Consider the following 26,932-nt stretch of genomic DNA (forward strand, 5'->3'; position numbering starts at 1 on the left):
AGGTGCCTGCCTGTAAATTTGAAGTTCAGAAGAAACAGTGTGCTTTACTGTCTTTTTCCTCTCCTGATTTACTGCAAATGCGGGATCTTATTTCATTGTCTTTCGCCAGACCTTTCATTGACACTTTTTCCTGTGAAAAACTGGAATACTATCCCATTGTGATGTTGCCACAAAAGATGAGCCTTAATAAGACCAAGCCTTTAAATCAATAACAAATATTCTCAAGAGTAATCCACCTTTTGCAAATCACACCCCTTTAAAATCAGACCAGACAAACCCCAGCTAGACGATGATATCTGCAGTTATGGCCCGAAGAGCTACATGAAAGCTAAAGACGCTGTTTGCAGATTTGAAATATGTATTGCAGTATTGCAATACCTGAACTCCTTTTTCTGTCCATAGTGTGTTTGCAAAGAGAGACTTAGGCGATCGGAGCAAATACTTTATGCTGTCAGTTTTGATTGGTCACAAACTAAGCAGTGACATTGCTCACTTAGCTTAGACACTGAATTAAAGCTTTGACATTTATTGTAACACAGGTATAATTCAGCTACAATTTAGTAGCTAAAAATAATGTTTTTTTCAGAATGCTTTTCATGCTCATCTTAAGAAATGATTCACTTAATGCTTTTGAAACCTGTTACCTTCACTCATTCTTTTCCTCACTGTAATAGTGAAGGGCAGCAGCAGTTAGGAAGGAGCCATCATTTTACAGCTAAGAAGGACTTAAAAATGATCGGCAGCTCTTTTCGTTTCTCTTTGAAGCATGAACTTGCTGGCTTTGTCTGTCAGACATGTTCTTATAATGATAATGCCTTAAGCTCAGCCTCCAATTTCTTAAATAAAGGTTGAACATTTTAGTGCACTGCACGTGTTATACATGAAAGAGGTTTTTTTTAAAGCTTCAAAAGATTAGATGGTTGATTTGTAACTGATTTGTGTTGATAGAGCTGTTTTTTTTTAAAGCTGTTGACTCATGAAACAGTATTAAGTCAATAGATGTGAAAACTGGGTGAAAAATAAGTCCACTGACCCACTCATCAATAGTTTATGTGCTAACTTGGTAACACTGATTCTACCCCAGTTCACACATGATTAAAATAAACTTTACTGATGCATACTATAGCAAAAAAATGACTTAAAAATACTAAAACTATAAACATTGTAAAAGCGCATTCCAGAAAAATGAAACAGTGTATAGTGTGTAGAACATACTGAAGGGCCACGCATACCATCTTGTCTTGCCTGGACAAGAACTGAGACTATCACTAAAACAGGATTTAGCCTAAATCTGACAGGCTGGGATTAAAGGAAAAGAAAAGAGGCTCATCTACTCCTGTGCCTGCTCACATGTGATGTGCATATGGGATTTATTCATGCTTGCACTCAGCAGTTTTTCACCTCGAATGCTTCAAATGATCTTTGATCATGAAACTTTCAAAATGTCAATAAATGTGTGTGTAAATTTAAGTTGGGTAGAGATAAACATAGCACATCGATAATGACCCTGCATTTGATAATTGGGTGAAATTAAAACTATCAGGGCTGTTCTCAAAATAAAGATTGAAATGATATCTTATCTATTTCCTTCTGTGTGGCTGACCTACTTCTATAGGGGTTACCACAGTATAGGATGATCTGCAACAAACACTCCACTAAATTGATTTCACTCACATTCCTGCATCCAAAGTTCAACACCACATTGATTTCCCTCTGATCCTTCTTAGGTCGAATGTGAGTGTAACCAAGTGGCCTGTTTGCTTAAACATACGTGCATTAAAACCAGTCTTTAATGGGGCCGAAGGTGAAGCGGGAGGCATCCGCTCACATGCTAGAGATTGTAACGAGTATGGCTGCTTTAAGCTGTTAGTATAGATAAGCTGTGGGGTATCAAGTGAATGTATCACCATAGCACCTCTCTATTACACTATGTGTGGATGGAGCTGTATTGGATGGACTTGCAGAGCTTATACAGAGAAGCTCATCCTGTCACTGTGAGGGTCATGTTTTTTGACTTTTCCAGTGCTTTCAACACCATCAGGCCGACCCTCCTGGGTGATAAGTTAGCAGCGATGCAGGTGGATGCTTCTCTGGTGTCCTGGATTGTTGATTACCTGACAGGAAGACCACAATATGTACGTCTCCCACAGTGTGTGTCTGACAAGGTGATTAGCAACACAGGGGCACCACAGGGGACTGTCCTCTCCCCCTTCCTCTTCACCCTCTACACCACAGACTTCAGCCACTGCACAGAGACCTGCCATCTTCAGAAGTTTTCTGATGACTCTGCGGTGGTTGGATGCATCAGCAGGGATGATGAGACAGAGTACCGGGCTGTGGTCGACTCCTTTGTCACGTGGTGTGAGCAGAATCATCTGCAGCTCAACGTGGCAAAGACCAAGGAACTGATCGTGGACTTCAGGAAGACCAGGAAACACTTGACCCCTGTTTCAATCCAGGGGGTCAGTGTTGACATTGTGGAGGACTATAAATACCTTGGAGTACACATTGACAATAAACTGGACTGGGCTAAAAACACCACAGCACTTTACAGGAAGGGCCAGAGTCGTCTCTATTTTTTGAGGCGACTGAGGTCCTTCAACATCTGCCAGAAAATGCTGAGGATTTTCTATGAGTCTGTGGTGGCCAGTGCGATCCTCTATGCTGTTGCATGCTGGGGGAGCAGGCTGAGGGTCGCAGATGCCAACAGACTTAATAAACTGATCCGTAAGGCCAGCAATGTTGTGGGGATGGAGCTGGACTCCCTCAAGGTGGTGTCGGAGAGGCGGATGCTGTCCAAGATAAAGACAATGTTGGATAACACCTCCCACCCACTCCATGACATGTTGGTCAGTCACAGGAGCTCGTTCAGTGAGAGACTGAGATTACCGAAAAGCACCACTGAACGACACAGGAAATCATTCCTGCCTGTGGCCATCTCCCTGTACAACGCATCCACTTAACACACTGTTTGCTGCTACAGCTACACATGTTTCTTTTCCAAATATTTATTTATAAGTGACTTATGTATGTATGTATGTATGTATATATATGTATATATTGTACTATTCTTAGTTAGCGTATTGTCTGTCTTGTCTTAATGTTGGTTTAAAATGGAGCACTGTAACAAAAAATAATTTCCCCCAGGGATCAATAAAGTATTCTGATTCTGATCCACAGCATTCTGTAATTATCTAGGTCTGCACAACTGGGGCAGAACCAGTCGTGCTTATTCGGCTGTAGTGCATAAGCTCAGTGACCGTGGAAACTTATTTTTAGGTTTGATTAAAATATAATCAATCTCATTTAGGGGGAAAATGTCATTACAATAGCTTAAACAGTGTAGGGACAGAACTTATAGCCTGCCTGATTACCTGCATTTTCAACAAAGCATCCGGGGGTGGTGATTTAATATGCGTGGAATTCCTTCCTGTACAGCCCAATAAAGAGCACGGTTTTAGTGAAATTATATAATAAAAATGCAAACGATACAAAAACATAGAGAAGTAGACGACGGTGTGGAGTGTGGTTAAAAACACATCCTCTGCTGCCTCCACGTGGCGTATTGTGTTACTACAACTCAGCAATAACCAACAACACCTAATGATAATAACATAACATAACAGATGTATATATGTACTTTATTCTCACCCTGCTTTCTCATTTATCATTCAGTTCATTTCAAGCATCCAAAGTAATTTACGTGTGCGGTAAGAATGAACCTGGAAGCAACGGTTAAGGTTAGCGGCGTTTCATATGAGAACTGTGTTGTAATGCTAGCTAGTTATACTACTGAGTACACGTAAACTACTACTCATATAAAAAAAAAGCGCATAGAATCAACGCTGCCTTTTCAGTCTTTGGCATGTTTGAGTTAGCTAAAGGAGCTCGCTTAAAACTTACAACATGTCTTTGCAGCTAACGTCACTCATATCCTGTTAGCTGTCTTTAAAAAGCTATAAACATAAATTACAGTTTAATGTCATCGTTTCAGCTGTGTCGTTGTAATGTAGCTGAACGTAAATAGACAAATACACCTAAAATTTTAAGCAGAGAGTCTCTTCACTTTCTTCAAAAGTCGACGACCCACACTGGCGATACCATCCGGTCCCATGGTGTAATGGTTAGCACTCTGGACTTTGAATCCAGCGATCCGAGTTCAAATCTCGGTGGGACCTCGTCCTTTTCTACTACAGTACAATAAAATACGGTTTTCTTTCAGAAAATCGACATGTACTAAGAAAACAGCGAATAACCTTAAAGCAGATGTATGCCCATGTTTAAGATATTTTACAAAATAATGTATTATACACCTAAATACTTGGGGAAGATTGTCCTATCGTATCAACCAAGTGATTTGTTATTTGATGATCTAATGGTAAATGGCCTGTATTTGTATAGCGCTTTTCTAGTCCCTAAGGACCCCAAAGTGCTTTACACATCCAGTCATCCACCCATTCACACACACATTCACACACTGGTGATGGCAAGCTACATTGTAGCCACAGCCACCCTGGGGCCATTGACAGAGGTCAATGGTCAATGGAATGGAAATCTAAATGAATAATTCTAAATGAATTATCAATTCATTAACAAATGCCTTTAATGAAAAACGAATTTACAGAAAAAACTCTAAACATTAAACTCTCAATAAAACCTAAATCTATTTAAAATTGCAATTTGCTTTCCCTATTAGCTGCTGGATTAACTATTCAATTAACTTTAGCATTTCAGTGACTATTTTGGTCCTCGGAAATGATCAAACAATGAATTGGTGTATTAAAGGTGAAATATTAATGTGTACACAAATTTACTAATACATATTTTACTGCACAATTCATTAATAAATCAGGAAACGTTTCATTTTGATGCTGGTCATCCTAGCAAACCGCTTATTTCCCAACATATAATCTCAATTAGCTGTTAAAGTTAATAGTACTTATTTTAATTACTTTATATAGTGTTGGTTTACACTAAATAAGATATATTAAATAAAATAAATAATAAACAAACCAAAAAAGAAATAAAGTAGCACACAGATTGCCATATTAAATATACGCCAAATAATAAAGTAACTAGCAAAAGTTAAAATAGTTTGATGGGAAAATAGTTGAGCATAAGTATGTAAAATAACAGCAGAAACACTTGTGTAAATTACAAATATTCCCAAAATAACCCAAAGTATAGAATAGTAACAGACACAGCTGGATTATAGTCACACAAATTTATTTCCACACATAAATGGCAGTGTTAAAAATATAAATACAGTATTATGTTTGTCTGTGTAGGTTCTCAGTCATCCACGTCATGGCGATCTAAGCAGCTGTGAAAGAAACACGACTGGAGTTCTTTAGGGTTCTTGAAGACAGATGGCTTGAAAGAGGAGTGAAAGACGCTATCTATGTCCACTGTGAACGACCATCCTTGAGTCGCTTTTCTTTCCAAGCTCCTTAGAGTAATATGTTTGAAGTGAAAATTTGTTTTGGCACTTTATTGGAATGTTTCTCAAATTGCTTTGCAAATGCATCCATGACAGTTGTTTCTCTGCTGAGCAGGCACTTCCCAAGTGGGTGGGATTAAGTGAAATAGCTCTTTCTCATGCTTAGTTAATTTCCTGTTACCTCACTATATTCACACTGGAGCCTTTGTTTTTCTATTATGATGTGTGTGTATGCATGCTGTAATAACAGCTAAATACATTTGCTAACAGCTCACCTTTAACAATAAGACTTGTTCAGTTTTCTAGTGGACTGTAGCCAGGATACATACAGTGCACTACTATTAAATTGTATTTCTGTAAAGTCACTGTAAATGCATAACTGTGCAAAGGGAGGGGGAAAGCATTGTGTAACAATAATAAGCACTCTTTGAAATAATAAAACAGCAACACTATGGAAAAACTATAACAAAAAAGGCACACACATCTGTTACGCACAAACTCTTCTCCTGTCTACAGAAGTTAGACAAAAGCTCATCTTCGTTTCATCTGAAACCTCAGGGTATTAAAGCTTTACATCAGATCAGTATAACCTGTTCCATTACAATAAAAGTAATATAATTATAAAAGAAACATTAATGGCAGACATTAAATAAGTGCTTTTTTTTCATACATTGTTCACGAGAAAGTAGTGGGGAATTTGTGAAGAAACAAATCGTCTGATACCAACAATTGGTGGTTTAAAGTTCAACATTCCTTTTCCCCCCCTTTAAACACATGAAACATGAATAGATTTTCCTTATATTTTTGTTGTGTGTAGCTATTTATTTACTTTTATATGCTCTACCCAGCTGGTTGTTGTGTTTGCTTCATTCCAAACAGGTGTGTTACCAACAGGGAAGTTGCAGAGTGCCCCCTGGTGGACAAAATATTCATCATCAACATTCATGACATAGTTGAAGGGTAGCTCTCCATCTTGTTTTCTTTTACAAATTTGAATTATCAACTATATTTAATGTCTTCAGTACCAACAGATTGGCTGAGATTGGCTGATAGTATTGGTCTGCCGATAAATTGGTCAGGGTCTAGTGCACACACTATTTATGGAACTTCTCTGAGCCTTTCCTGTACTTAAACCTCAGCCTCAGAGTTTTGAGCCAACCTAGTTGAGCCGTTCTAGTTCTAATCTCATTGTAGAGAAACTGAAACCGGAGCTCAGCAAGAGACAATGAGAAAAGACGAGCAAAAGAAATATTTTTTTGCATATGTAAATATAGTTTGGATAATATGTAAATAAAGTTTTGAAAAATAAAATACCACTCCTGTATTTTAGCTCTTTTGCTGACTGTCCAAAAACCCCCAACATTCTGGCTGCTCAGTTACAGATTGAAGTTAAGGGATAAAACTCCAAACTATAACTAGTCACGACAAGTCTAGTTAAACCACAACAACACACAATATTGTTTAGTCTTTACCTTACATTCTCTTGAACTGAACTAACTGAATTACATTGTGTAAGAAACAGCTAGCATAGCAGTTGCTAGCTTCACATTTTGCTAAATTTTAACTTGGTTCAGCTTTTCACCTCAGTGGGTTTGCTTGTGTCATTTACTTAGGTGATGAAGTACCATAACGCCACTTCAATTTACCAAAATTGGTATTTTTTGACAAAATGCTAAAGAATACGTAGGGTTTAAGTTTCAGATTATCCAGCTGCAGCTATTGGGCCAGCTAGCTTAAACTTTGGATATAATTTTTAGATTTACATGTCTAGTTAGCTGCCTTTCTGTATCATTTGGTTTTGAAAAAAAAAATTAACATCTTTTTTTTTTCATTGTTACAGTAAAAGCCAACTCAAACTAAATATTACAGCATTTTGCCTTTTTTGCATTTTGTATAGGGCAGATTAGTTCTATAACAGTGTATTTTCCAAACTCTCTGGGCACAGCACTCCCTCTGGTAATAAATTCCAGCTCTATTATAGGATTCACTGTGATGTGAAATTTAATATGTGAAACAACTTAAATGAGGATGCTGGCTTTCAAGACAACATGAGGTGTTTTTATCTTTCTTAAATAAAAGTTTGTAAAAAAAAAAAATCACATCTCTGGGCTACGACATTCACTTGGTCACTCTGATATACAGTTAAGCATTCGGCAGCTCTATGGGGCAACTAATGACACAAACACTCACCTGAAAATATGCATTAACTGTTTAGAAAAGAGCAATGTTTTAATACACAGTTATCAGAGGTTTAAATAAGGCTTCAGATAAAATATCTGGATTGATTGCAGTTGCTGGAACTCTCAATATGAGGTCCCGCAAGGTGTCCATGAAAGTGAAAGAGGAAATCATTCCCAAAAAATAAACCTATCAGACAGATAGCAAAAGCTTTTCAAGTGGCCAAATCAACAATCTACTACATTTAGTAGAAAATGTAGTGCTGACCATTAACAGCTCTAAAAGATCTGGAAGCCCACAAAAGGCAACTTAAAGAAGATGATTGCAAATTCTTTCCTTGTTTAGCAAGACCCTTTGAATTTAGCTAACCCAAGAACGCTCTCAGGGAGGTAGCGGTATAATTTTAAAGTCTACAATCAAGCTAGTCACCTCATCTCAGTCTAATAAAGCATGCTTTTCAGTTACTAAATACAAAACTAGCGGCAGGGAAACAAGCAGCAACTGAATGTGGCTGCGGTTAAGACCTGGCAGAGCATCTCAAAGGAAATGCACCATTGATGATATCCATAGTTTTTAGACTCCAAAAGGATTTTCATCCAAATCTTTAAAAACTGTTCAATTAAAATTAAAATTTAAAGTAATTGGTTTATCCAATTACTCAAAGAAAATAGGGGACAATGTAATAAAATGGCTAGAATTCCTAAACAGCTAATGCAATACTTTTATTAATCGCATATTGATTGTTTGATTTGCTGTAGATCGTGTTTGGTGGTGTAGAGATGTGTCATTGTCCAAAAATCTATTTTCCTAACTGCATCTAAGATACAGTGTCAGGATTGTCATCTTTCTCTATTCTGATGAAAACTACAAAAAACAAACAACAACTGAAACTTGACTTGACTGCAGCAACATAACAAAACGTTACAATACGATTACTGGATATTACTGGATATGATGAACGACGATGATGAACGCTTGTTTTTTTCATCAGTTCCTAAAAGTCCAAAAACGTAAGCGTAGAAATGTGCCTGTGTGAGCTACACATTACATGCTTTTAAATCGCTCTCCAGACATTATGTACATACATACAAAACCTAACATTTATTGTGAAAACTCTCCGTCAGTCCCTGTTTTTTTCAGTGTGTGTGTTGTGTGTGTGTGTATATGGCACTAAAACCGTCACCTCTGTGTTTTATCCAATCAGATTTGAGTGGTCTCCAGAATGTTGCTTATCTCCCCGTTGGTGCATGCATTGCTCTTCTTCCTGCTGGCGTTTTGCGGCACCACGGAGATCGAGTCCTTTTTTTCCGAAGGTGCATTGGCAGACGGCTCTACGTTCATGGTGATGCGGCTGGTTTCGGTGATGGAAGAGTTGGTGTGGTAGTTAAAGTGGTTGTTGGTGAGAGGTGTTTCACCCCAGCCGGTTTTGCCCCAGGCAGATTTACACTGAAACCACTTCCTCCGCACTGCTGTTTGAGCCTGCACATCAACAGTGAATAAATGTCATCTTATCTATGCTCTTTTGCCAATTCTAAGTCAACATTTTGGAAATTCGGACAGAATTTATATCGAATGAGTAAAAAAAAATCTGCATTATTTGTGTCATGACTGAAGTCTTAGTCAGTTTAGCACTTTGAAAATTTCTTAGACATACCTCAGCATTGCAGAAACAGAAAATAGATGCCACCAGGAGTCCCTGAAAAATAACAGCCAGACAGATTCAATAGCAGTAAAAAAACATTTCTTAGTGAGAGCACTATACATGGTAAATTTGGAATGGGTTAATATTAATACACAGTGCTTATTTATGCAGTTTTAGGAGCAAAAAGTGCTCTTTGTCACTGCATGTTGTCGAAAGCACTCTTTTGGTTTGATCACAGAGTTTAATGTATCTCAAGTGTGCCATTGTTTTGAGTGTACCTGGAAGTGAGTGAAGATGTTAAGAAAGAACTCATAGACAGCGTGGCTAATGCGTCCATTCGGCGCCCAAGGTATGAGGATATACTGGATTCCCAGCAGAGGGATGAGGATGAGCGTGGCTCTAACTGCTTTCATGTAGGTCGTGGACTCAGCACAGTGTGTCTCTTTCAGTTTGGTTATCAGAACCCGGACGATATTCAGGAGAAAGAAAAAGTTCACCTGGATAGATGGATGGAGGGGGATAGAGAAAAATATATGTGGTTAAAACAAATATGGATGAAAAGAATGAGACATAATGTTTATTATGAGGCTTTAAAAAAAATCTTTTATACGGAAAATACAACAAGTGGCCTGATGGTGGCACTGGAGTCCCAGTAATTAAGGAGACTGAAGTTTAATACATGACTACTTACTGTCTACATTGTGTGCCTTTTACAGTTTAATACAATCATTTTGGCACTCGTTTCAGAACCTGGATGTCATGTTGGGTACTACGTGCTAATGTGTAACATGTTTTCAGGCCAAATCTGCTCTACAGTAATACTTTTTCTCTTGTAATTATTCCAGTGGAATTGACACTAAACCAGGCAGAGACACACTCTTAACTGATGAACAATAGTTGGCCGTGATTGGCTTCTTCTGCATCAGAAGACAACTTCAACAATGTGGAATCTGTAAGTATCCCAACCACTGCACATATGCTGAAAAGGTACCCAATTTCCCTAAAACAGCTCTACTATGTGCTTTTCGAGAGAAATGCAGACATAGAGAAGCAACAGACCATTAAGTATGTTCAGTTTATGGCTCTGGATGCAAGTAAAAACACTCTTAAGTTCATTTTTGTGGCTCAGGCAGGCTTCCAACAAGCCAAGACAAAGAGCGAGGTCAGAATTTCACTGGTCAGTGGAACACCATCACAGTATCTTGACAACGTGAGGCCAACATCACATGTCTGCTGCTATATTAGAAGATGGTGTGGTGGGATGCAGATCTTGTGTTGGCTCATACAATGCAGAGCTCCTTGTAGCATTCTTTATGAGCTAAATCTGGTCTTTGGGACTGCTGGGGAATTCTGTGATACTGTGTGGGACAATGTTAATTTGCATGATGCTTTCAGCTGGAGCCATGGTTTCAGGATCATCCACAGCTCACCATCATAGACTTGCCCATGCACTCTCCTTTCCTCTGTGTGACTGAGGATTTTTCCCCACATGGAAGTAGAAAATATGTGACAGGCATCTGCATCAACAAGTGATCATCCTCCAGACATGCAACATAACAGCAGACAAGTGTCGGGCCTGGACTCGCCAAAGGTTCTTTCCAATATGTTCCAATATGTATATTATTTTTAGCAAATTGCTTTCATTTAAAGGGAACCACGCTGTTATTTACAGTGTATTTTATCTATCTAGTCGGCTATTTTTCTTCACTTATCTGGGTCCCAGTTGTGGGGGCAGCAGACTAATTGGAGACTAAGTTTTTTCCCAAGCCAAACGAGAGATGTAATCTCTCCAGCATGTCCTGGGTCTGCCCCAGAGACCTCCTGTTGAGTGGAACATGCCTGGAGCAACTCATCTAGGAGGTGCATAGCAGAGGCTCTCCTCATCTTACAGTGGATTTCATTAGTAAATTTAACATTTGTTCATTGACTCCACTGCATCTGTTGTATTCTCTCTACTGGTTCTTTTACAGCAACGACATATGTGTACTGCATGTACTCTAATATTCAATGATTTTCTAAACAACTAAACAGTGAAACTGTACCAGTTTTCCTTAAAAACATATGAACGCAAATGCAGTGTTTTGAATGAGAATTTTGTTTTTAGCGTTTTGAAAAATGACATCCAGGTTCTGAAACTAGTGCCAAAGCTATGATTTTATTAGCATTTTATCATTTTACTGTAATTATGCTGGCAATATTTATCATGGCACTTAAAGGCTGACACAGCGTATTTGATCTCTCTGTTAATAAATGAATGTGTATCTGGTATATTGTCTATTTCATGTATCAGAGTGTGCAGCAGTGTAATGAACTGTCACTCAATATTTAAAATTTGGGTAAAAGATATTTAAAATGCACTGTTATCAACTCACAATGAGTGCAACATGAATGGGGGCGTGTATGATGTAGAGCAGCTGAGTGTGTGTGCTAATCCAGCACCTGAAACAAACACAAAGAGGAAATCATTGTTCATCGTTTGTGCCACACTCAATGAACACTGCAATTTGATGAGATAATTCTATATTTTATAATTCTTCTTAACAAAAGACTGTACTATGAGGCTAGAGTAAAGACCTGCAAAAGCACTTTATTCTTTGAGTCCATACCGGAGGCCGAACAAAGGATCACAGTGTTTTTTTTAATATTCTTATATAGTCTCTTATGTTTTATTGTATAAAAATATTTTACTGAAAAAGCAGTTAAATTGACAGATATTCTAAAAAAAAAAAAACTCCCCAAATTTTAAAAACTTCTGAACAAAGTTCAGATGGGAGAAATTTCATAATGGAAGCTCTGATTCAAACCAAAGTAGATGTGACAGATGTGGGCAGAGGGTTCTTCTACGTATCTGAAAAAAAGAATATAAATATCATGATGGACTGATTGAATAGAGTGCTACATATATAAAAATATAAAGATCAGTAAACACCAAACATTTTTGGGGGGAGAAGGTCTGACTGTGATGAATCCAGCAATATAAACCATGTGACTGTATCAGGTGAACTTAATATTCTACATTAAAAAAGCACGTAGCAAGTAAAATAAAGGTGTGGAAGGGGTGGAGCTATCAAATTATCCAAAAACTATAACTGACAAATTAAAAATATAATACCACAATATATTTTACTCAACTAATGTCAAAGGTGTTCATCTGCTTATAATAATGATGATGGCAAAACATCTTTTACGAAGCTGCTGTAGACATAGTCGCTATATAAACTATCCCTGTAAGCCACAATCTTTATCAGTGTTTTCGCAGGCTGTAAAGATTGTGGCTTATGGGAATGGGTCACATTGCAGCTTGTACATGTGGATTACAGTGAATCAAATTACTCTCAGCGAGTCAGGCTTTGTCAGTCATTAGCTTATATCCATTATATACTGACCTTAGTTTGTTGAACATTTTTCAGTCAAATATTTCTATACAAGAATCCACTTCATATTTTAGAGACTATAGAAAAGATGAAAAACTCTCTTGTGCTTTGCTCTACTTCCAGTACGGATATCTCTACACGTCTTACTACATTTCTCATCTTAGTCTGAGCTTCTGATTTACAGAGATGACAATGGCAAAACAGTAAATGTGCTGCATCTTACGGGTCGTTGTGGAAAAGCCCACGAGCCACAGCGTATGTGACAGCAGGAACGATGGGAAAACCTTTGGATAGAGAGAGAGAAAATCAGAAATGAATACTAGTCTGACACCCAGGATCTCTGCAGAGGCTGCTGCAGCCGCAGCAGTACATCTTAGTGTATTAGTGAATGAGGATGTATATGTATGTATAATACATGCTCACGTGTTTGGATACAGTGCCGTGAAAAAGTATTTACCCTCTTCCTGATTTCTTAGTTTTGTTTTGTTCTTTTTTTATATATATATATTTGTCATGCATATCATGTTTCAGATCATCAAGCAAATTTTAATAGTGGACAAAGATAACCAGAGTAAATAATTAAGAGGAAATAATAATAATAATCCCCTTAACAATAATATTAAGGGGGAAAAAAGCTATCCCAACCTACCTGGCCCTTTGTGGCCAGAGCCAGGTCTGCAAATTTGCTGCTAACATGATGCAAATTCCTACATAACTAGACTAAGGAACTCCAAGAAGAATTGGAAAAGGCACAAATGTGTGTGATCCTCCTGACTCACCCCACCCCAGGATGTAGTACCAGAAGAGCTGCTGTTCCCCAACAAAGACGGCCACTATGATGAGTGTGTGGAGGTAGATGCCTTCACACAGCATCCAGAAGTAGGTGGAAGTAGAGGTATACTGAGTCAGTACAGCCAGGATCTTACAGTTCACCTGATAGAGGGGATATCGTAAGTCCTTATATACTGAATATGTTATAAGCAGATTTTTTATAAATATGTAATTAAACACAAACAGAGGACCACAGGTGAAAACTGAGAAAGGCACTAGACTATGGATTATAAGGCCTTTTTGAAAACAGAGAAAACTCATGAGTGTAATGAGATGAAGACTAGTTGGTGGCTCACAGAGTTGCTGGTGTCTGTGCCCTGGTTATTGACTATGCTGAATGTGAGCCATATCATAGTAACAATTGAGTTTAAGATGAAGGAAAGAAACATGTTCTTATGAAGGGAGATTCTCTGGCAGCTAAGGCTCCTGAAAGAGAGCAGAGAGAGCAAAGGAACAGCATTAATGGACTACCGTATTAGTTACGGGTGCTTCAGAGTGAACTAATACTTTTCTCAGGAGATTAATATTCCCATTCAAGCAATCACCATTATTTTCTATGATAATTTAATCATATGATTATGAAGAGGGAAAAAACAAGAAGCAGTCAATTAACCCAGACAGAAGAAACCTCCCATGACTCACTTGAAGTAGGAGAAGATGGTCAGACTGATGACTAAGGACACAATGGAAAGACTATGACCCACCATGGCCATGTAGTAGACACTGATGGCAAGCTGCAGGGAACAAATTGCTCAGCTATGATGAATGTAAATAGATTTATCGCTGACTAAGAGTGATTTTCTTTTAAAATTAAGATGTTAGCCAGCACAGAATACAATCTTTGCATCTTCTCTTCACAGTATGTGAAAGCAGCACACAGCAATGCAAATAAAACAACTGTAAACTCTCTTCTGAGAGAGAAAGTATTTGCTGAATGGCCATCAATTAAGATGCACTAAACAGTAATCACTGCTGGAGAAATGGCATGGGAATTTTAAATTGATTAAAGACAATATACAAAAAGTCTGACAGGCTTTAGAGATTTGTTTCTGACAGGAATATTCTTCAAACAACTGGCCTGTTCAGTCTAGACATGAGGTTGATTAGACTAAAAGCAGATTTGAGCAAGGTGAAAATTTCTATCAGAACTCTACTTAGACATATTTTGGAGGGTTAGATGAGTTTGCAAAGTTTTATGGCTTTCTAATAGTTAAATTGGCATCTCCAAATCAGATCAAATGAGATAAGATAAAATTGCAAGTTGAAAGTTGAAAGTGCGAACAAATTCTAACTCCAGTCAGAAAATTTCACAAAAAACATTCATTTATTCAGAAAAATAGCTCCCGAAACAGTGGCACACAGAACCAGATTACAGTAAAGGTCAATGCTCCAATTTGGTCAATTCAGCCAAAACCAAACCAAATTAAACAAATGCAGTAAATGATGAAAATAGCTCCATTTTACCTTGAGTTTGTGGTTAGTGTGTGCAGAACACATGGTGTAGTTAGACCAGATTCTCTTGCTCTCTGGGTGATGGAACCACTGGCCATCAGGATTACAGACTTTGGTAACCCTCTCTGTTGAATGAACAGATTTTACATGTTGTCATAGTTGGCAATGATAGGCCCATTATACATGAAATACAGCACGTGGACGATTTGTAGTACATGCAGTTAGGTCTGTTCTTTGCTGCACAAAGGGACAATTTTTGCAGTTTTGCCCCTGTAAACCACCAAAGTGGATTTTAAATAAAACAATCAACTTGTCCTTGAAGTGAAGGCTTTTAGCTTTAATTAAAAGGGTTTAACAAAATTATTACAGTTTAACAAATGCAACAACTTTTAAACACAGTCCCCCATTTTTGAAGTCTCTAAATTAGTTAGACAAACTAACTTAATTTTTAAATATCAGGACTGTTTTTAATACTTACATGAAGTCAATGACTGCCTTAAGACTTTAACCCATGGACATCTTTAACCCTGGAGAACCCATGGGCTCGGATCTGACCCCATTGGTTCTCCAGGGTTAAATGCTGTTTTTTCACCCTTGAAATGATCTGCCATGTGTTTACTGTAGCTTATTTAAGTTGCTGTTTGTTTGTGGAACTTTCTGCATTTAACTAGCGAAAAGGTTGTTTTTGCAATATGCTTTGGGTCATTTTCGTCTTACCCAACAGTTTTGCAGCATTTGGCTGAATCTGAGCAGAGAGTATAGCCCTGTTCACTTCAGTATTCATCCTGCTATTTCAACTAAAAGTCAAAACACCATTCATCACTAGTGATCTAGTTCCACTAGCAGCCGTACGGGCACATGCCATAACAAAGTCTCCACTATGTTGGACAGATGATTCCGCTTTGTCTTCCTTTTCTAGTAAATTACCCTTAGTTTCATCAGATTTTTCTGGAAAGTCAAATCTGGTTTTCAGGTTCATTAGTGTAACCAGTGGTTTGCACCTTGTTGTAAACCACCTGTACTTCATTCATGAAGGTGTCTCTTGATTGCAGACTTTTGACAATGACATGCCTACCCCCTTGAAAGTGTTCTTGACTTGGCTAAATGTTTCAGAGTTGGTTTTCTGAACCATCGACAGAATTCTGTCAACATCCTCTCTAGTTGTCTTCTGATCAGTGCAAAAAATTGTTTTAACACTGCACAAGATTGTTGATTTGGCTACTCCTTTAGTTTTCCGATCACACTAATAGATTTATTTTGGTTTTGATCCTAATGACGGGCTTCTTCACTTGCACTGATAACTTTTTGAGCCTTACATTGACTAAAATGACTAAAAAAGCTATAAAACACAAATTCATTACTTTGAATGAAATTCAGACATTACGTGTCCTTTATTTCTCACGAAATAGCAAGGGAATGGACACCTGTCCAAGAAACTTCTTGTCAGTCCAATGAAAATGAAAATTGGTGACTATGTATCGACTATGTATAGAAATGCCTCTAATTCCTAAACAAATAATACAACATTTTTGTTAAACCCGTTTGATTGTGATTTAGAGATCAATCACATCTTCATTACTTGATTTAAAATTAACTATGGTGGTGTAAATTCAAAACTATAACTATCTTTGTTCAATCTATTATTCACTTACTGTATCAGTACAAATAAAAAAGAAGAATACAAAGAGACCATGTGTGTCCATTACGGCCTTACCAGTAGGGTCAAAGTCCATAAAATATGCTGGACACATCTGCATGACAGTTCCTGGAGCTGAATCATCCCAACATAGCCAGCCATCCCATGTACGGTTACAGTAAGGGCCTAAAGAGGGCAGAGGAGAAATGTCATTGAGATTTGCATGTCTGTGCAGTGGTAATTTAGGGTAAGATAACCATAAAACACACACACACACACACACACACACACACACACACACACACACACACACACACACACACACACAGACAGAGAGAGAGAGAGAGAGAGAGAGAGAGAGAGCAGCTGGATAGTGTAGTGGTAACACTATAAGCCTTTTGGAAGTTCTAACCAAGTGGTGGCTAAGATGAATAGGCACATAGACAGGGGTGCACATAAGTGGTCCGCAGGTGCGCATTCGCTGTCAAAATAAAAGACGTGCACCAGATAAGAAGTTGCAACGCGTGTTTGCGTAGATAAAAGGCACTGTTTTTGTCCGCTAGAGTGAGATTTTCACGGCATATTCTGCACCACATCTCTGTGCGTTCATCATTTGAAGCCAGCTCACCTCCTGCAACCACTTTTCAATACGTGCTTCTTTTGCGGTTCGGACTCCTTATGACATTTCTTTGGAGGTGGAGGAACACCAAAGTAATTGCTTAAAGGAGCTTATCTGGTGCGCATCTTTTATTTTGACAGCGAATCCGCACCTGCGGACCACTTTTGTGCACCCCTGCAAATAGCTCAATACAGCGGCACACAGAAAGGAATTGGCAGTAATACCAGAGGGGTAAAACACCAGCCACTTGTAGACAGAGCAGTTCCTCAAGACTGCAAGACCAGACTGACCAACATGTCCACTGCCTGGATTGACTACAAGAAAGCATATTACTCAATGCCCCACGCATGGATCCTAGAATACCTAACAGTATACAAGATCAACAGGACCTTAGGAGACTTTAAAGTTTGTAATATTTGCAGATGACACAAATATATTTTGTTCAGGTGTGGAATTGCCACAGGTTTTGGAGATGATCATACAGGAATTAACGATATTAAAGAAGTGATTTGATATAAATGAATTATCATTGAATCTAGATAAAAACTAATTTATGTTGTTTGGAAACCAAAATAAAAATATCAAAGTAGAAATATGTGTTGACAATGTATATTTAGAAAGAGTAAATGTAATAAAATTTCTTGGTGTGATCATTGACCACAAGGTCTGTTGGAAACCACACATTACTTATGTTCGAGGGAAATTGGCACGGAGCATTGCCGTCCTGGGGAAAGCAAATAATATATAAAGTAAGAAATAAATTGCTTCCAAAAGAAATCTGTAAATTGTTTATAGAAAGACAAGGTGGGTGTAACTTAAGTAAGTAAGTAAAACTTTATTTATATAGCACCTTTCAAGATAAAAATCACAAAGTGCTTCACAGAAGCTAAAGAGGGAGGGAAATAGAATTTGAAAATACAAAGCGCTAGAACAACTTTGAAAAGTATGTCTATCTCTATAGCAGGAGTTAAATTATGGAACAGTCTAACAGAAGAAATGAAAGAAAGTAACAACATAAACTAGTTTAAAATGAAATATAAAAAACAATTTTTTAACAAATATAAGAATGAAGAAAACAGGGTTAACCCAGTGCGGAAATGTTGTTCGTAATAGTGTTTTAGTTTGTTTGTCTCATAATTTGTCAATCTGCAAACGTTACCACTCAGTCCTTATTTATATGAAAGTAACTATACTGTGGTGGGGCTTGTTTATTTGTTTTGTTTATTTGTTTGTTTTGTTTTGTCTTTGCTTTACTTTTACTTCATATGTTGTTTGTTTAATTTAAGGCTAAAAGAAAATTAAATTAAAGGCAAAATTTGAGGGGGTAGGGAATAATAAGTGTAGACTTCTGCCTACTCCTTTTCAAACAAAAGAATGGAATGATATTTTGTAATGAATGTGAAGGCGCATGTTTGAAATAAAAATGAACTGAACTGAACTGAACTTCATTACAAACTCAATGGGGACATGGCAAACAACTCTAGAAGCCAACTTCAACTGCATAAGCCTTAAACCCCTTGGTGAGCAATGGCTATGGATACCGACTATGGAGTGGAGCAATTGACAGCCACCTCCTCTACATGGATGACATCGAGCTATATGCCAAGAGTGAATGAGACATCGATTCACCAATCCGCACCACTAGGATCTACAGCAGTGACATCGGAATGTCATTCGGATTGGAAAAAGTTGAATAGTAACAAAGAGAGCGAAGGTAGTCAGAAAAGAGGGGATCAAACTACCAGAAATGAATTCTACAGGCAGCAGAAACCCAAGAAAGAAAAAGAGCAAGGAGAAGAATCATCATGGTAGGACAGGCCCCTTCATGGTATGTATGAACGCAGATTGAGGAAATTGTATCAGTGGCTGGACAAAGTTGGACTGAAAGACAATACAGAGGCCCTAATCATGGCACCACAAGAAATAGGTCTTAGCACGAGCTCAATAGAAGCAGGGTTCTACCACACCAAGCAAGATCCCAGGTGCAGGCTGTGCAAAGATTCCCTGGGATACATGGAACAACATAAACAAGTGGCCAGCATATACACAGAAACATCCGTGCTGACTATGGCCTGGAAGTCCCACGGTCAAAATGGGACATGGTTCCTAGGGTGGTTGAGAATGACCAAGCTAAGTTCCTGTGGGACTTCCAGATACAGACAGACAAACTGGTGATAGCTAACCAGCCAGACATGGTAGTGGTGGACAAGCAGAGGAAGATGGCTGTAGTGATAGATGTAGCTATACTGAGTAATAGCAACATCAGGACGAAGGAACACAAGAAGCTTGAGAAGTAGGGCTGAGAGAAGAGCTCAAGAAGATGTTAAGGGTGAAGGCAATAGCTGTTCCGTTGGTAATCAGAGCACTGAGTGCAGTGCCCTTGAAGCTTGGCAAGTGCCACCAGTAGATCCCAGACATCCAAGATTTCTGTCCAGAAGAGCGCAGTCCAAGGAACAGCAAAGATACAGCTAAAAGAACACCTGGAGGGGCGAGAGGAACCCTAAAGTGATTATACACCAACTGCTCATTTTGAATTTATTTTATCATCCACAGGCAACCCTTTAAATTATTATTACTATTTATATAGATTTTCCATTCATTATAAATAGTGTGTTACTCTTATATAGAGAGTGTAACCACAGCTGGGCTACACAAAGCTTCTCAACAATACTCGGAAATTCGCTTATACCAGGTCCCACAGAGGCATGCTGGGAATTGAAACACACAATAACATTTCAAAGGCAGTGAAGTACTGAATGGGAGTAACAGGCACTGGGGAAATACAAAGGGCAAGTTTCCTTTCTTTCTGACTCACTTCCTCTCTCTCTCTCTCTTCCTCTCTCTCTCTGTCCCTCTCTCTTTCTCTTTTCCAAGGAATGTGCACACACCAAATAGGAAGGACTGCCAGTAATACACCTCACTTCCTTACTATTCAACTGCTATCAGTTACTTAATATGTTATATGTTGCTTTACGATATATATACACTACTGTGCTGTAAACAAAATGCTGTAAACAAAGAGTGCTTTCAGAAAAAGAAATGATTGTTTATTGGCCCCAAATGTATTCTGCAGCAGGATAATGACCCCAAACACACAGCCAAAGTCATTAAGAACTCTCTTCAGCGTAAAGAAGAACAAGAAGTACTGGAAGTGATGCTATGGCCCCCACAGATCCCTAATATCAACATCATCAAGTGCCTTTATGTATTTTTACTTGATAAACAGAAAATATAGCAACTGCTTTATCACACAGAGAGGTCTACACAATAGCAATGGACTCCTTTACTGCCCCCGAAAGGTGGAGGATGGAAAATATCCAGACTTTTGTTGATGGTGGTTCAGGGGTTTATTTCAAGCCAATTTCACATTCTAAAACAACTTAGTGGGTTAGCGGTAAACAACCCCACCTCCTGTGTATGCTTGCTCTACGGAGCTTTTAAATGCCATTGCTACCAACATTTAAAGTCTTCCGATATAGGTGAGGAATTTGAGGAGTTTTTCTTCTGCCTTGGTGAGATCATGAGTTAAAGTTTTATTTTCCCTTTCCTCTTCATTTACTAGTAATGCAACAAGTCATCTGTTCTAGCACTGGCTCTGATATAATTATGTGGAATGTTTTCCAAACACAATGAAAATAGATGAATTTTTATTAATTAATTTTATTAATTAATTGTTTCATGCATACTGTGCATGTTTATATTTGCAGAAGAAACGATTTCAATGCTTCTTTAATACTGCAGCATCCTCCATCTACCAGGAATAATATACTTAAAAGAAATTCATCCAGCTGGGATGGAACAATGGGTAAAGTGTTATCATCACCTTCTTCTGTTACTGGATCGTGGATTATTTTCAAGTAGCATTCAAACTGAGCAGCCAGGATCTGCCGTCTCGACTGTCCAAGTAAGTCGGCCAAATCCATGTTAGTAAAATTCTCCTGCCGTGGCATTGTTTTTTCAGTGACTGCCAGGGACTCCATATCCTGACAGTGGGCCACCTGGGCAAGGTAGTCATCAAAAACAAAGAGTATGTTAGAGATACTACAAATCTACATCCTCTAATTTAATCAAAGCACATTCTGGCTTTGACATAAAGCATTAGACACTTAAATAGCTAATGGGTGAAAGGAGTACTCACCTCTGTGAAGAGTGCCAGTGCAACCAGCAGGGAGAGTGTTAGGGTTTTCCACATTTCTCTAAAAGGAAAAGAAGAACATGAACAATGTAATTGTGAAACATCTGTACGCTAAGTCTCCCACCATATGTACATGTGAAGTGGCTTCAGCTGCATCATTCAAGTACGACATAAAACCACCACTAGCATGCATGAAATCAAGCGCTCCGCATAGCGTCACTGTTGCAGGCCGAACCCAAATGCCTCTGTGTGAACGCACAGTTTTTATAAGCACATTCGTGTATGTTTATTCGCTGTTTGTGTATCTTCTCATTTATCAGCAAAGGAAGTTCATGCTCCCGCAGTCATTTCTCTCTACTGTCCACTCAGGGTCACAGAAACAGATGTGTGTTTATTGTTATTTTGGGGCAAAAGAGCAGCGAGTTCCCTTTAGCTTTTCATCTTTAATGAGCCAGCCAGTTACAGAGTCTCTAACAACAAATACACAGTCAGTGCTTTAATTCTGTTGTTCTCGCTCTCTATAGTCAGACTTTGTTTCGGGGATTTGCTCAATGCAAAAATCTACAGCTGCATATTCTGTTTAATTTTTCCTTGAAGCAAAATGTATTGTGAAACGGAGGCATCTACATTTTTTTTAAGATTTCAAATGATTAAAGTCAAACACAACTGATAAAATAGCAACATTTTATCAACATGGTTACAAAAACATTTTGCCAGATGTGAAAGGGATATAAACTGAAGAGTGTATGAGAAAAATATCTGAAAAAGCAATAAGAGTTCGCATTATCGTCAATAAATTCTCTGTAGGGGACAGAGTAATGAAAGCATTTTGACAGATGCGAATAAGAGAGATAGAAAAGCAAAAGGGGAAAGAAATGTGTGGAAATGTTGTGAGTCAGCGGTGTTGTTTCTCTAAATATTCAGTTTTATAATTATTTTTGTGTGTGTAAAAGAGCCTGGAGAGAAGAGCTCTCAGAATACAGGCAGACTTGATTTCATCATCCAAAATCTTCTGCGTGACTGGATCATTTTTTTCTCCACTCAATCCAACATATAAGATGAAAACGTTTAAGTTTACAACTGAAATATTCTTGTTTGATGCTTTTGTCTCTGTTGCTTATTTACTCATTGTGACAATAGAATATATTAAAAATAGTTTTGTAACTCTCGTGAAAATTTAGTTCTCTTATTTTTAATTGAACATACACTGGTGATGAAAAGAAAGAAACAAACACTGAACGGTGTAGGTGAGGACAGTAAGCAGGCTTGGTAGACAGATTAACAAATAACAGGACCCATCAAACGCTTAGTTATTCAAATAATTAAACATTTAAGAAAACATGCTTAAAATATAAACTTAATGTATTTCAATTAAGTAAATTTAATTTGACCAGATTCCATTAAATGTAACATTTTATATTCTACACAAGTAAAATTACCATATAATAAAATGAAGTTAAGTCAGCTTGTTTTGTATTTTGGTAATGCCTTTTATATAAATTTATTTTGATCTATTGTAATATTGTGAAGCACTTTTCAAGCCTTTGGTTTTAAACGTGCTATTTAAATAAAGTTGTATTGTATTCTTATAAGTCTGGACACAGACTGGATGTCATGTTGTATTGCGTAAAACAGCTTAAACTACACTTATTATAATTAAAATATCAGTTCGCCAATGTTAAAGGTTAAAGTCAAGTGCTTCTCAAATGCTCATGAGTCAGTCGCAAGCATACAAAAATGACTTGTAACTAGGTTTGAAGTGAAGGCAACACACAGGAAATGTCCCAAGCTCATTACAGCAAAGCTTGCCTGCAAGATTCTTTCCGAACTGCTTGCTTCTGCAGTTTTCCTCCACCAACCCAGAGAAAGTTTTGGTATTGCTGAGTCTGCTAAGATCAAGTGCAACCACGGATTACTTTAGATTGTTTAACCACAGCTTTTTCCCCCAGCTGAGGAGTATTTCAAATCGACTGCAGCACAGGGGGAATTTAATGTGAATATTGATCTTTAAGTAACTTACAGAAGTAAAAAAGTCACTTGTGTTTTTGCATTCTTTATATTAAGAATCATCAACTATTATCTTTACTACTACCATGTGCAAATAGGTTTCTGATTTGGTCTTTTAATGCCATCCTACCAGCGAAGAACAACATCGTAGCCACAGGCTATTGTAGCCTGCCCTTACTTTTTTTTTCTTCGCATCACAAACTGTGCTGTGACAGTTTTTCCCATGAACTTCAGTTCTGAGTTTCCGTCAGTGACAATGATGACACGCACAAACACACACAAATATTTATAATTATGATTCAATCCATCAAGAACCAAACAATGATTGCCCCTCTTTCTGTTTTGTACACAGTTGCCTCTCGTAATGTATTGTTCCCCATCAGAACATTGTTAACCCAAGGACACGCACCCGCACATATCATAATGCCTTGGCAAGTGCTCGCTATGTGCCATTGTCACCAATAAACACTGCTTGCAATCTATCTGTGAATTGTAGCCAAGTGGTTTGGATTGTCTTTGTTTTGCGGTAACAAACTGAGATGCTATTGCTGATTCGTCACTTCCTTTGTCCCTGTGGTTTTATTGTCTTTTATTTTCTCTTAGGCCGTCACCTCTCAATTTGAACTTAGGTGATGCAGATGCATGCTGATTTGACTGTGCCCAGAGAATTGTGTGTCCTATATTCAGCCAGACACATTAAGACGCACACATACAATAAAGCCAACACCCTTTCCGCTTGATCTCTTTCTTTTTCTCTTACTGCTGCTCTTGAAGACTCTTCCTCTCAAACTATTTTTTGTCCTCTGGTTTTTCTCATCCTACACTGCTTCCTGTCAGCATTTATCTCAGTCATACCGGTTCATCTGGTGAGAACAAAAGCCCGAAAATCACTGACATGTCAGTGAGACTGAAGAATATTGTGACTGCTTTTCTTTTACGGCTATGAAAAAAAGCTGGGAATCACTGCTGACCAGTGTTTGAACTCAGAGATTCAAACAGTGTTTAAAAAAAGAAAAGTCGTACTGAGTGCAGACATAAAAAAACACATCACTTTGACAAAGCATCAGCACATGCAGCTTACAATAACCTGGTTCATGAAGAAAACAATGAGTCTTTATACTGTAGCTCTGAGCACCATTACAGCAGGCCAGCTGGGACAGTATCACTAATACTGTGTAAAATAACAACAATAACATAAGTTTCCCCCCTAATTTAGTTAACCTTTCCACACCATTATATTAAGAAATTTTACTTTATAAGTCACTATGCTGTCAATCTCCAAACAATCTCCAAATTTTGACCATGTTTATTAAAAGTCCCAGCACCGTCTGCAGTACATGTAGCAGAGTAGCATAACAGCTGAGCAGACACTGATGTGGGTCAAGTCCCTGTGCTTTTCTTGTGTTGCATGGCTTACTTGGATAGATATTTATATTGCACTAGTCTACACTTACCCAGCGCTCAAATATTTACACTGTAAAACCAAAAGATCCACACACATACACGGAGCAGTTTCTATGCCCTTTTGGTGCATTTTGTCCAGCACACGCGCACTCATTGCCACTACATGGTGGTTCAGTAACTTGCCCTGATTAGTAGACCTAAGACACGGCTTTGGTTTTAATCAGCTGTGCTGTGATTTACCACCATATTTATACTTGAATGATCAGTTTTCCACAGATGAGGTTTTTTTCTTATAAAAAATAATTAAAAGTCTGTTAAGGCATTCTTGTGGTTCCTTGACTTTCCAAAATTAAAGCCTTCATCTGTCAGGCTCCTCACCTGTGAAATCAACCCTCAGTTTGACTTCAGGAAGCAGACATCCTCTCTACTTTTCTGCTCATACACTACTTATCCTTTTCTTTTCTCTTTCCTCTCAAACCCAACAGATCGTGGTAAAAGACGCCCGCCTCTCTGACCTTGATTGTGCTTGAGGTTTCTTCCTGTTAAAAGGGAGCTTTTAATTTCCACCGTCACCTACTGTTTTCTCACAGGTTATCATTTCCCCATTGATACTGTACGTCTTTACCCTACAGTATAAATTGCCTTAAGGTGTTGTTGTTGTGAGCTGGGGCTAAACAAATAAACCTGAATTAAATTAAATACTTTAAAGATTAGGTTTCAAAGTTTATTTTTTATCGGGCAGATCCCTCCTCAGATTAGGTCATCTACCCAACTACCAATCTTGAATTCCCAACTTTAAACATTCTTCTTCTCATTTCCCAGCTTCAGGCCAGCTTCTGTTTTATTTTCCCCACTGTGTCTCTTTTTCTTTTACTATCTTCATTTTTAGTATTTATGAAAGTTGCTATGAATTTATTTTTATTATTATTTTTTTATCCTTCATTTGTATTGTTTTCTTTTTTGATTGATTGATTGATTTTGATTTTACTGTTGTGCAGCATTTTGGTCAATGTCTGTTGTTTAAATGTGCTGTAGAAATAAACTAACTTGACTTGACTTTTTGATAAAGCTTACTGTTACTGTGGATCACGTGATCCACTAGCTGCTCACATTACAGTCCTCCATGAGGCTGATCCTGATCTTGGAAAAACTTCCTTCCAGGCTGATGATCCTGGAATAATGACCTTTTAACTGGAAGTGTCTTCCTGTTAAAAAGGAAGGCTTGCTCCACATAGTGCTTGCTCATAAGGGATTATTTGAATGTTGGGGTCTTCTCTCCAATATCATATCTCAATAAAACTGAATTTAATTGGAATTAGATTGACATGTATATGATTATTGAACTAGTGACAAAAGCACTAAAAGCACTATTTTAAAATTTTAATTTTAAAATAAAAATAAAAACATTAGCAAAATTACATAACAGCAACTAAACTTCAGTATAGGTCAGGCTTTTTCCAATAGCTCAGTGCATTCCTTTAATAGAGTTCTTTCTTTCTTTCTTTCTTTCTTTCTTTCTTTCTTTCTTTCTTTCTTTCTTTCTTTCTTTCCCTAGTGAGATGTTTAAATGGTCTGACAGCGGTCACTGTCAAACTGGTATGCATTGCTTGCTTGTCTGGTAACAGCTGTAAAAACAAATCAAGGCCACCAGTTCACCACATGTAGCAGCCTCACACTAGTAATAATGCAGGAGTAACAGCAGAGAGTCATCACCTATTGGAAGTGCTAATAACAGAAAATACTAACATGAGTCCAAACACGTGTCAGATGCTGTAGCCTTTCTTGGCAACCACAGAACTCAAGGTGATGTTTTCAGTGGATGGCGAGGTTTCACTCACAGACCTCGCAACATATGCGCAGCAGTTTGAAGTAATTAGGCCAAACTGCTACTTCACAAGTGATTTTGGCAAATGAATTCTGATTAAGATAAACTGTCAGACTCTAAAAGAAGGAGCGACCTAACAATAAAACCTAACACGTTTTATGGAATAGAAAATGAAGAAACATACCAGGATCCTGATGTTCTGAGGTCATAAAATGCTTTAAAAAAAGGATCAGTCATCTGTGGTATTGTGAGAAGCCTTTATTGCTAAAGACTTTTTCTCTCCTTAAACAGAATTGTTTCTCATTATTTTTGTTAAACCAAAGTGACTCTAATAAATCGTCCCTTTCCCTCTTTCTGGAAGGCAGAACATAAATATGTCTACATCTGAA

At 38.0% G+C, this 26,932-nt stretch overlaps 1 protein-coding gene and 1 non-coding gene across 3 annotated transcripts in view; one reads left to right on the top strand and one right to left on the bottom strand.

The window, feature by feature from the left end:
- The first annotated feature begins 4,106 nt into the window (after positions 1-4,106).
- Positions 4,107-4,178, top strand: trnaq-uug (transfer RNA glutamine (anticodon UUG)). Its single transcript has one exon. It is a non-coding gene; the product is annotated as a tRNA-Gln (tRNA).
- A 994-nt stretch (positions 4,179-5,172) lies between these two features.
- Positions 5,173-26,932, bottom strand: part of calcrl2 (calcitonin receptor-like 2) — a 39,625-nt gene continuing 17,865 nt past the window's right edge. Inside the window, exons 2-13 of one of the 2 annotated variants that reach the window (XM_085344389.1) lie at positions 21,311-21,368; positions 20,996-21,170; positions 16,632-16,739; positions 14,930-15,042; positions 14,108-14,199; positions 13,762-13,891; positions 13,414-13,567; positions 12,858-12,918; positions 11,633-11,699; positions 9,539-9,757; positions 9,273-9,314; positions 5,173-9,097 (exon numbers count right to left, since the gene is read on the bottom strand). In XM_085344389.1, coding sequence (XP_085200515.1) covers positions 8,819-9,097; positions 9,273-9,314; positions 9,539-9,757; positions 11,633-11,699; positions 12,858-12,918; positions 13,414-13,567; positions 13,762-13,891; positions 14,108-14,199; positions 14,930-15,042; positions 16,632-16,739; positions 20,996-21,170; positions 21,311-21,364 — 1,494 coding nt within the window. In that variant the 5' untranslated portion in view covers positions 21,365-21,368 and the 3' untranslated portion in view covers positions 5,173-8,818. The remainder of the gene's footprint in view (positions 9,098-9,272; positions 9,315-9,538; positions 9,758-11,632; positions 11,700-12,857; positions 12,919-13,413; positions 13,568-13,761; positions 13,892-14,107; positions 14,200-14,929; positions 15,043-16,631; positions 16,740-20,995; positions 21,171-21,310; positions 21,369-26,932) is intronic. The other variant, XM_085344390.1, reaches the window with a different exon arrangement.

This window comes from Diplotaxodon limnothrissa, linkage group LG20, assembly GCF_057381915.1.
Source record: "Diplotaxodon limnothrissa isolate DT_005_m linkage group LG20, D_limnothrissa_male_GT1.1, whole genome shotgun sequence".
Lineage (NCBI taxonomy): Eukaryota > Metazoa > Chordata > Actinopteri > Cichliformes > Cichlidae > Diplotaxodon > Diplotaxodon limnothrissa.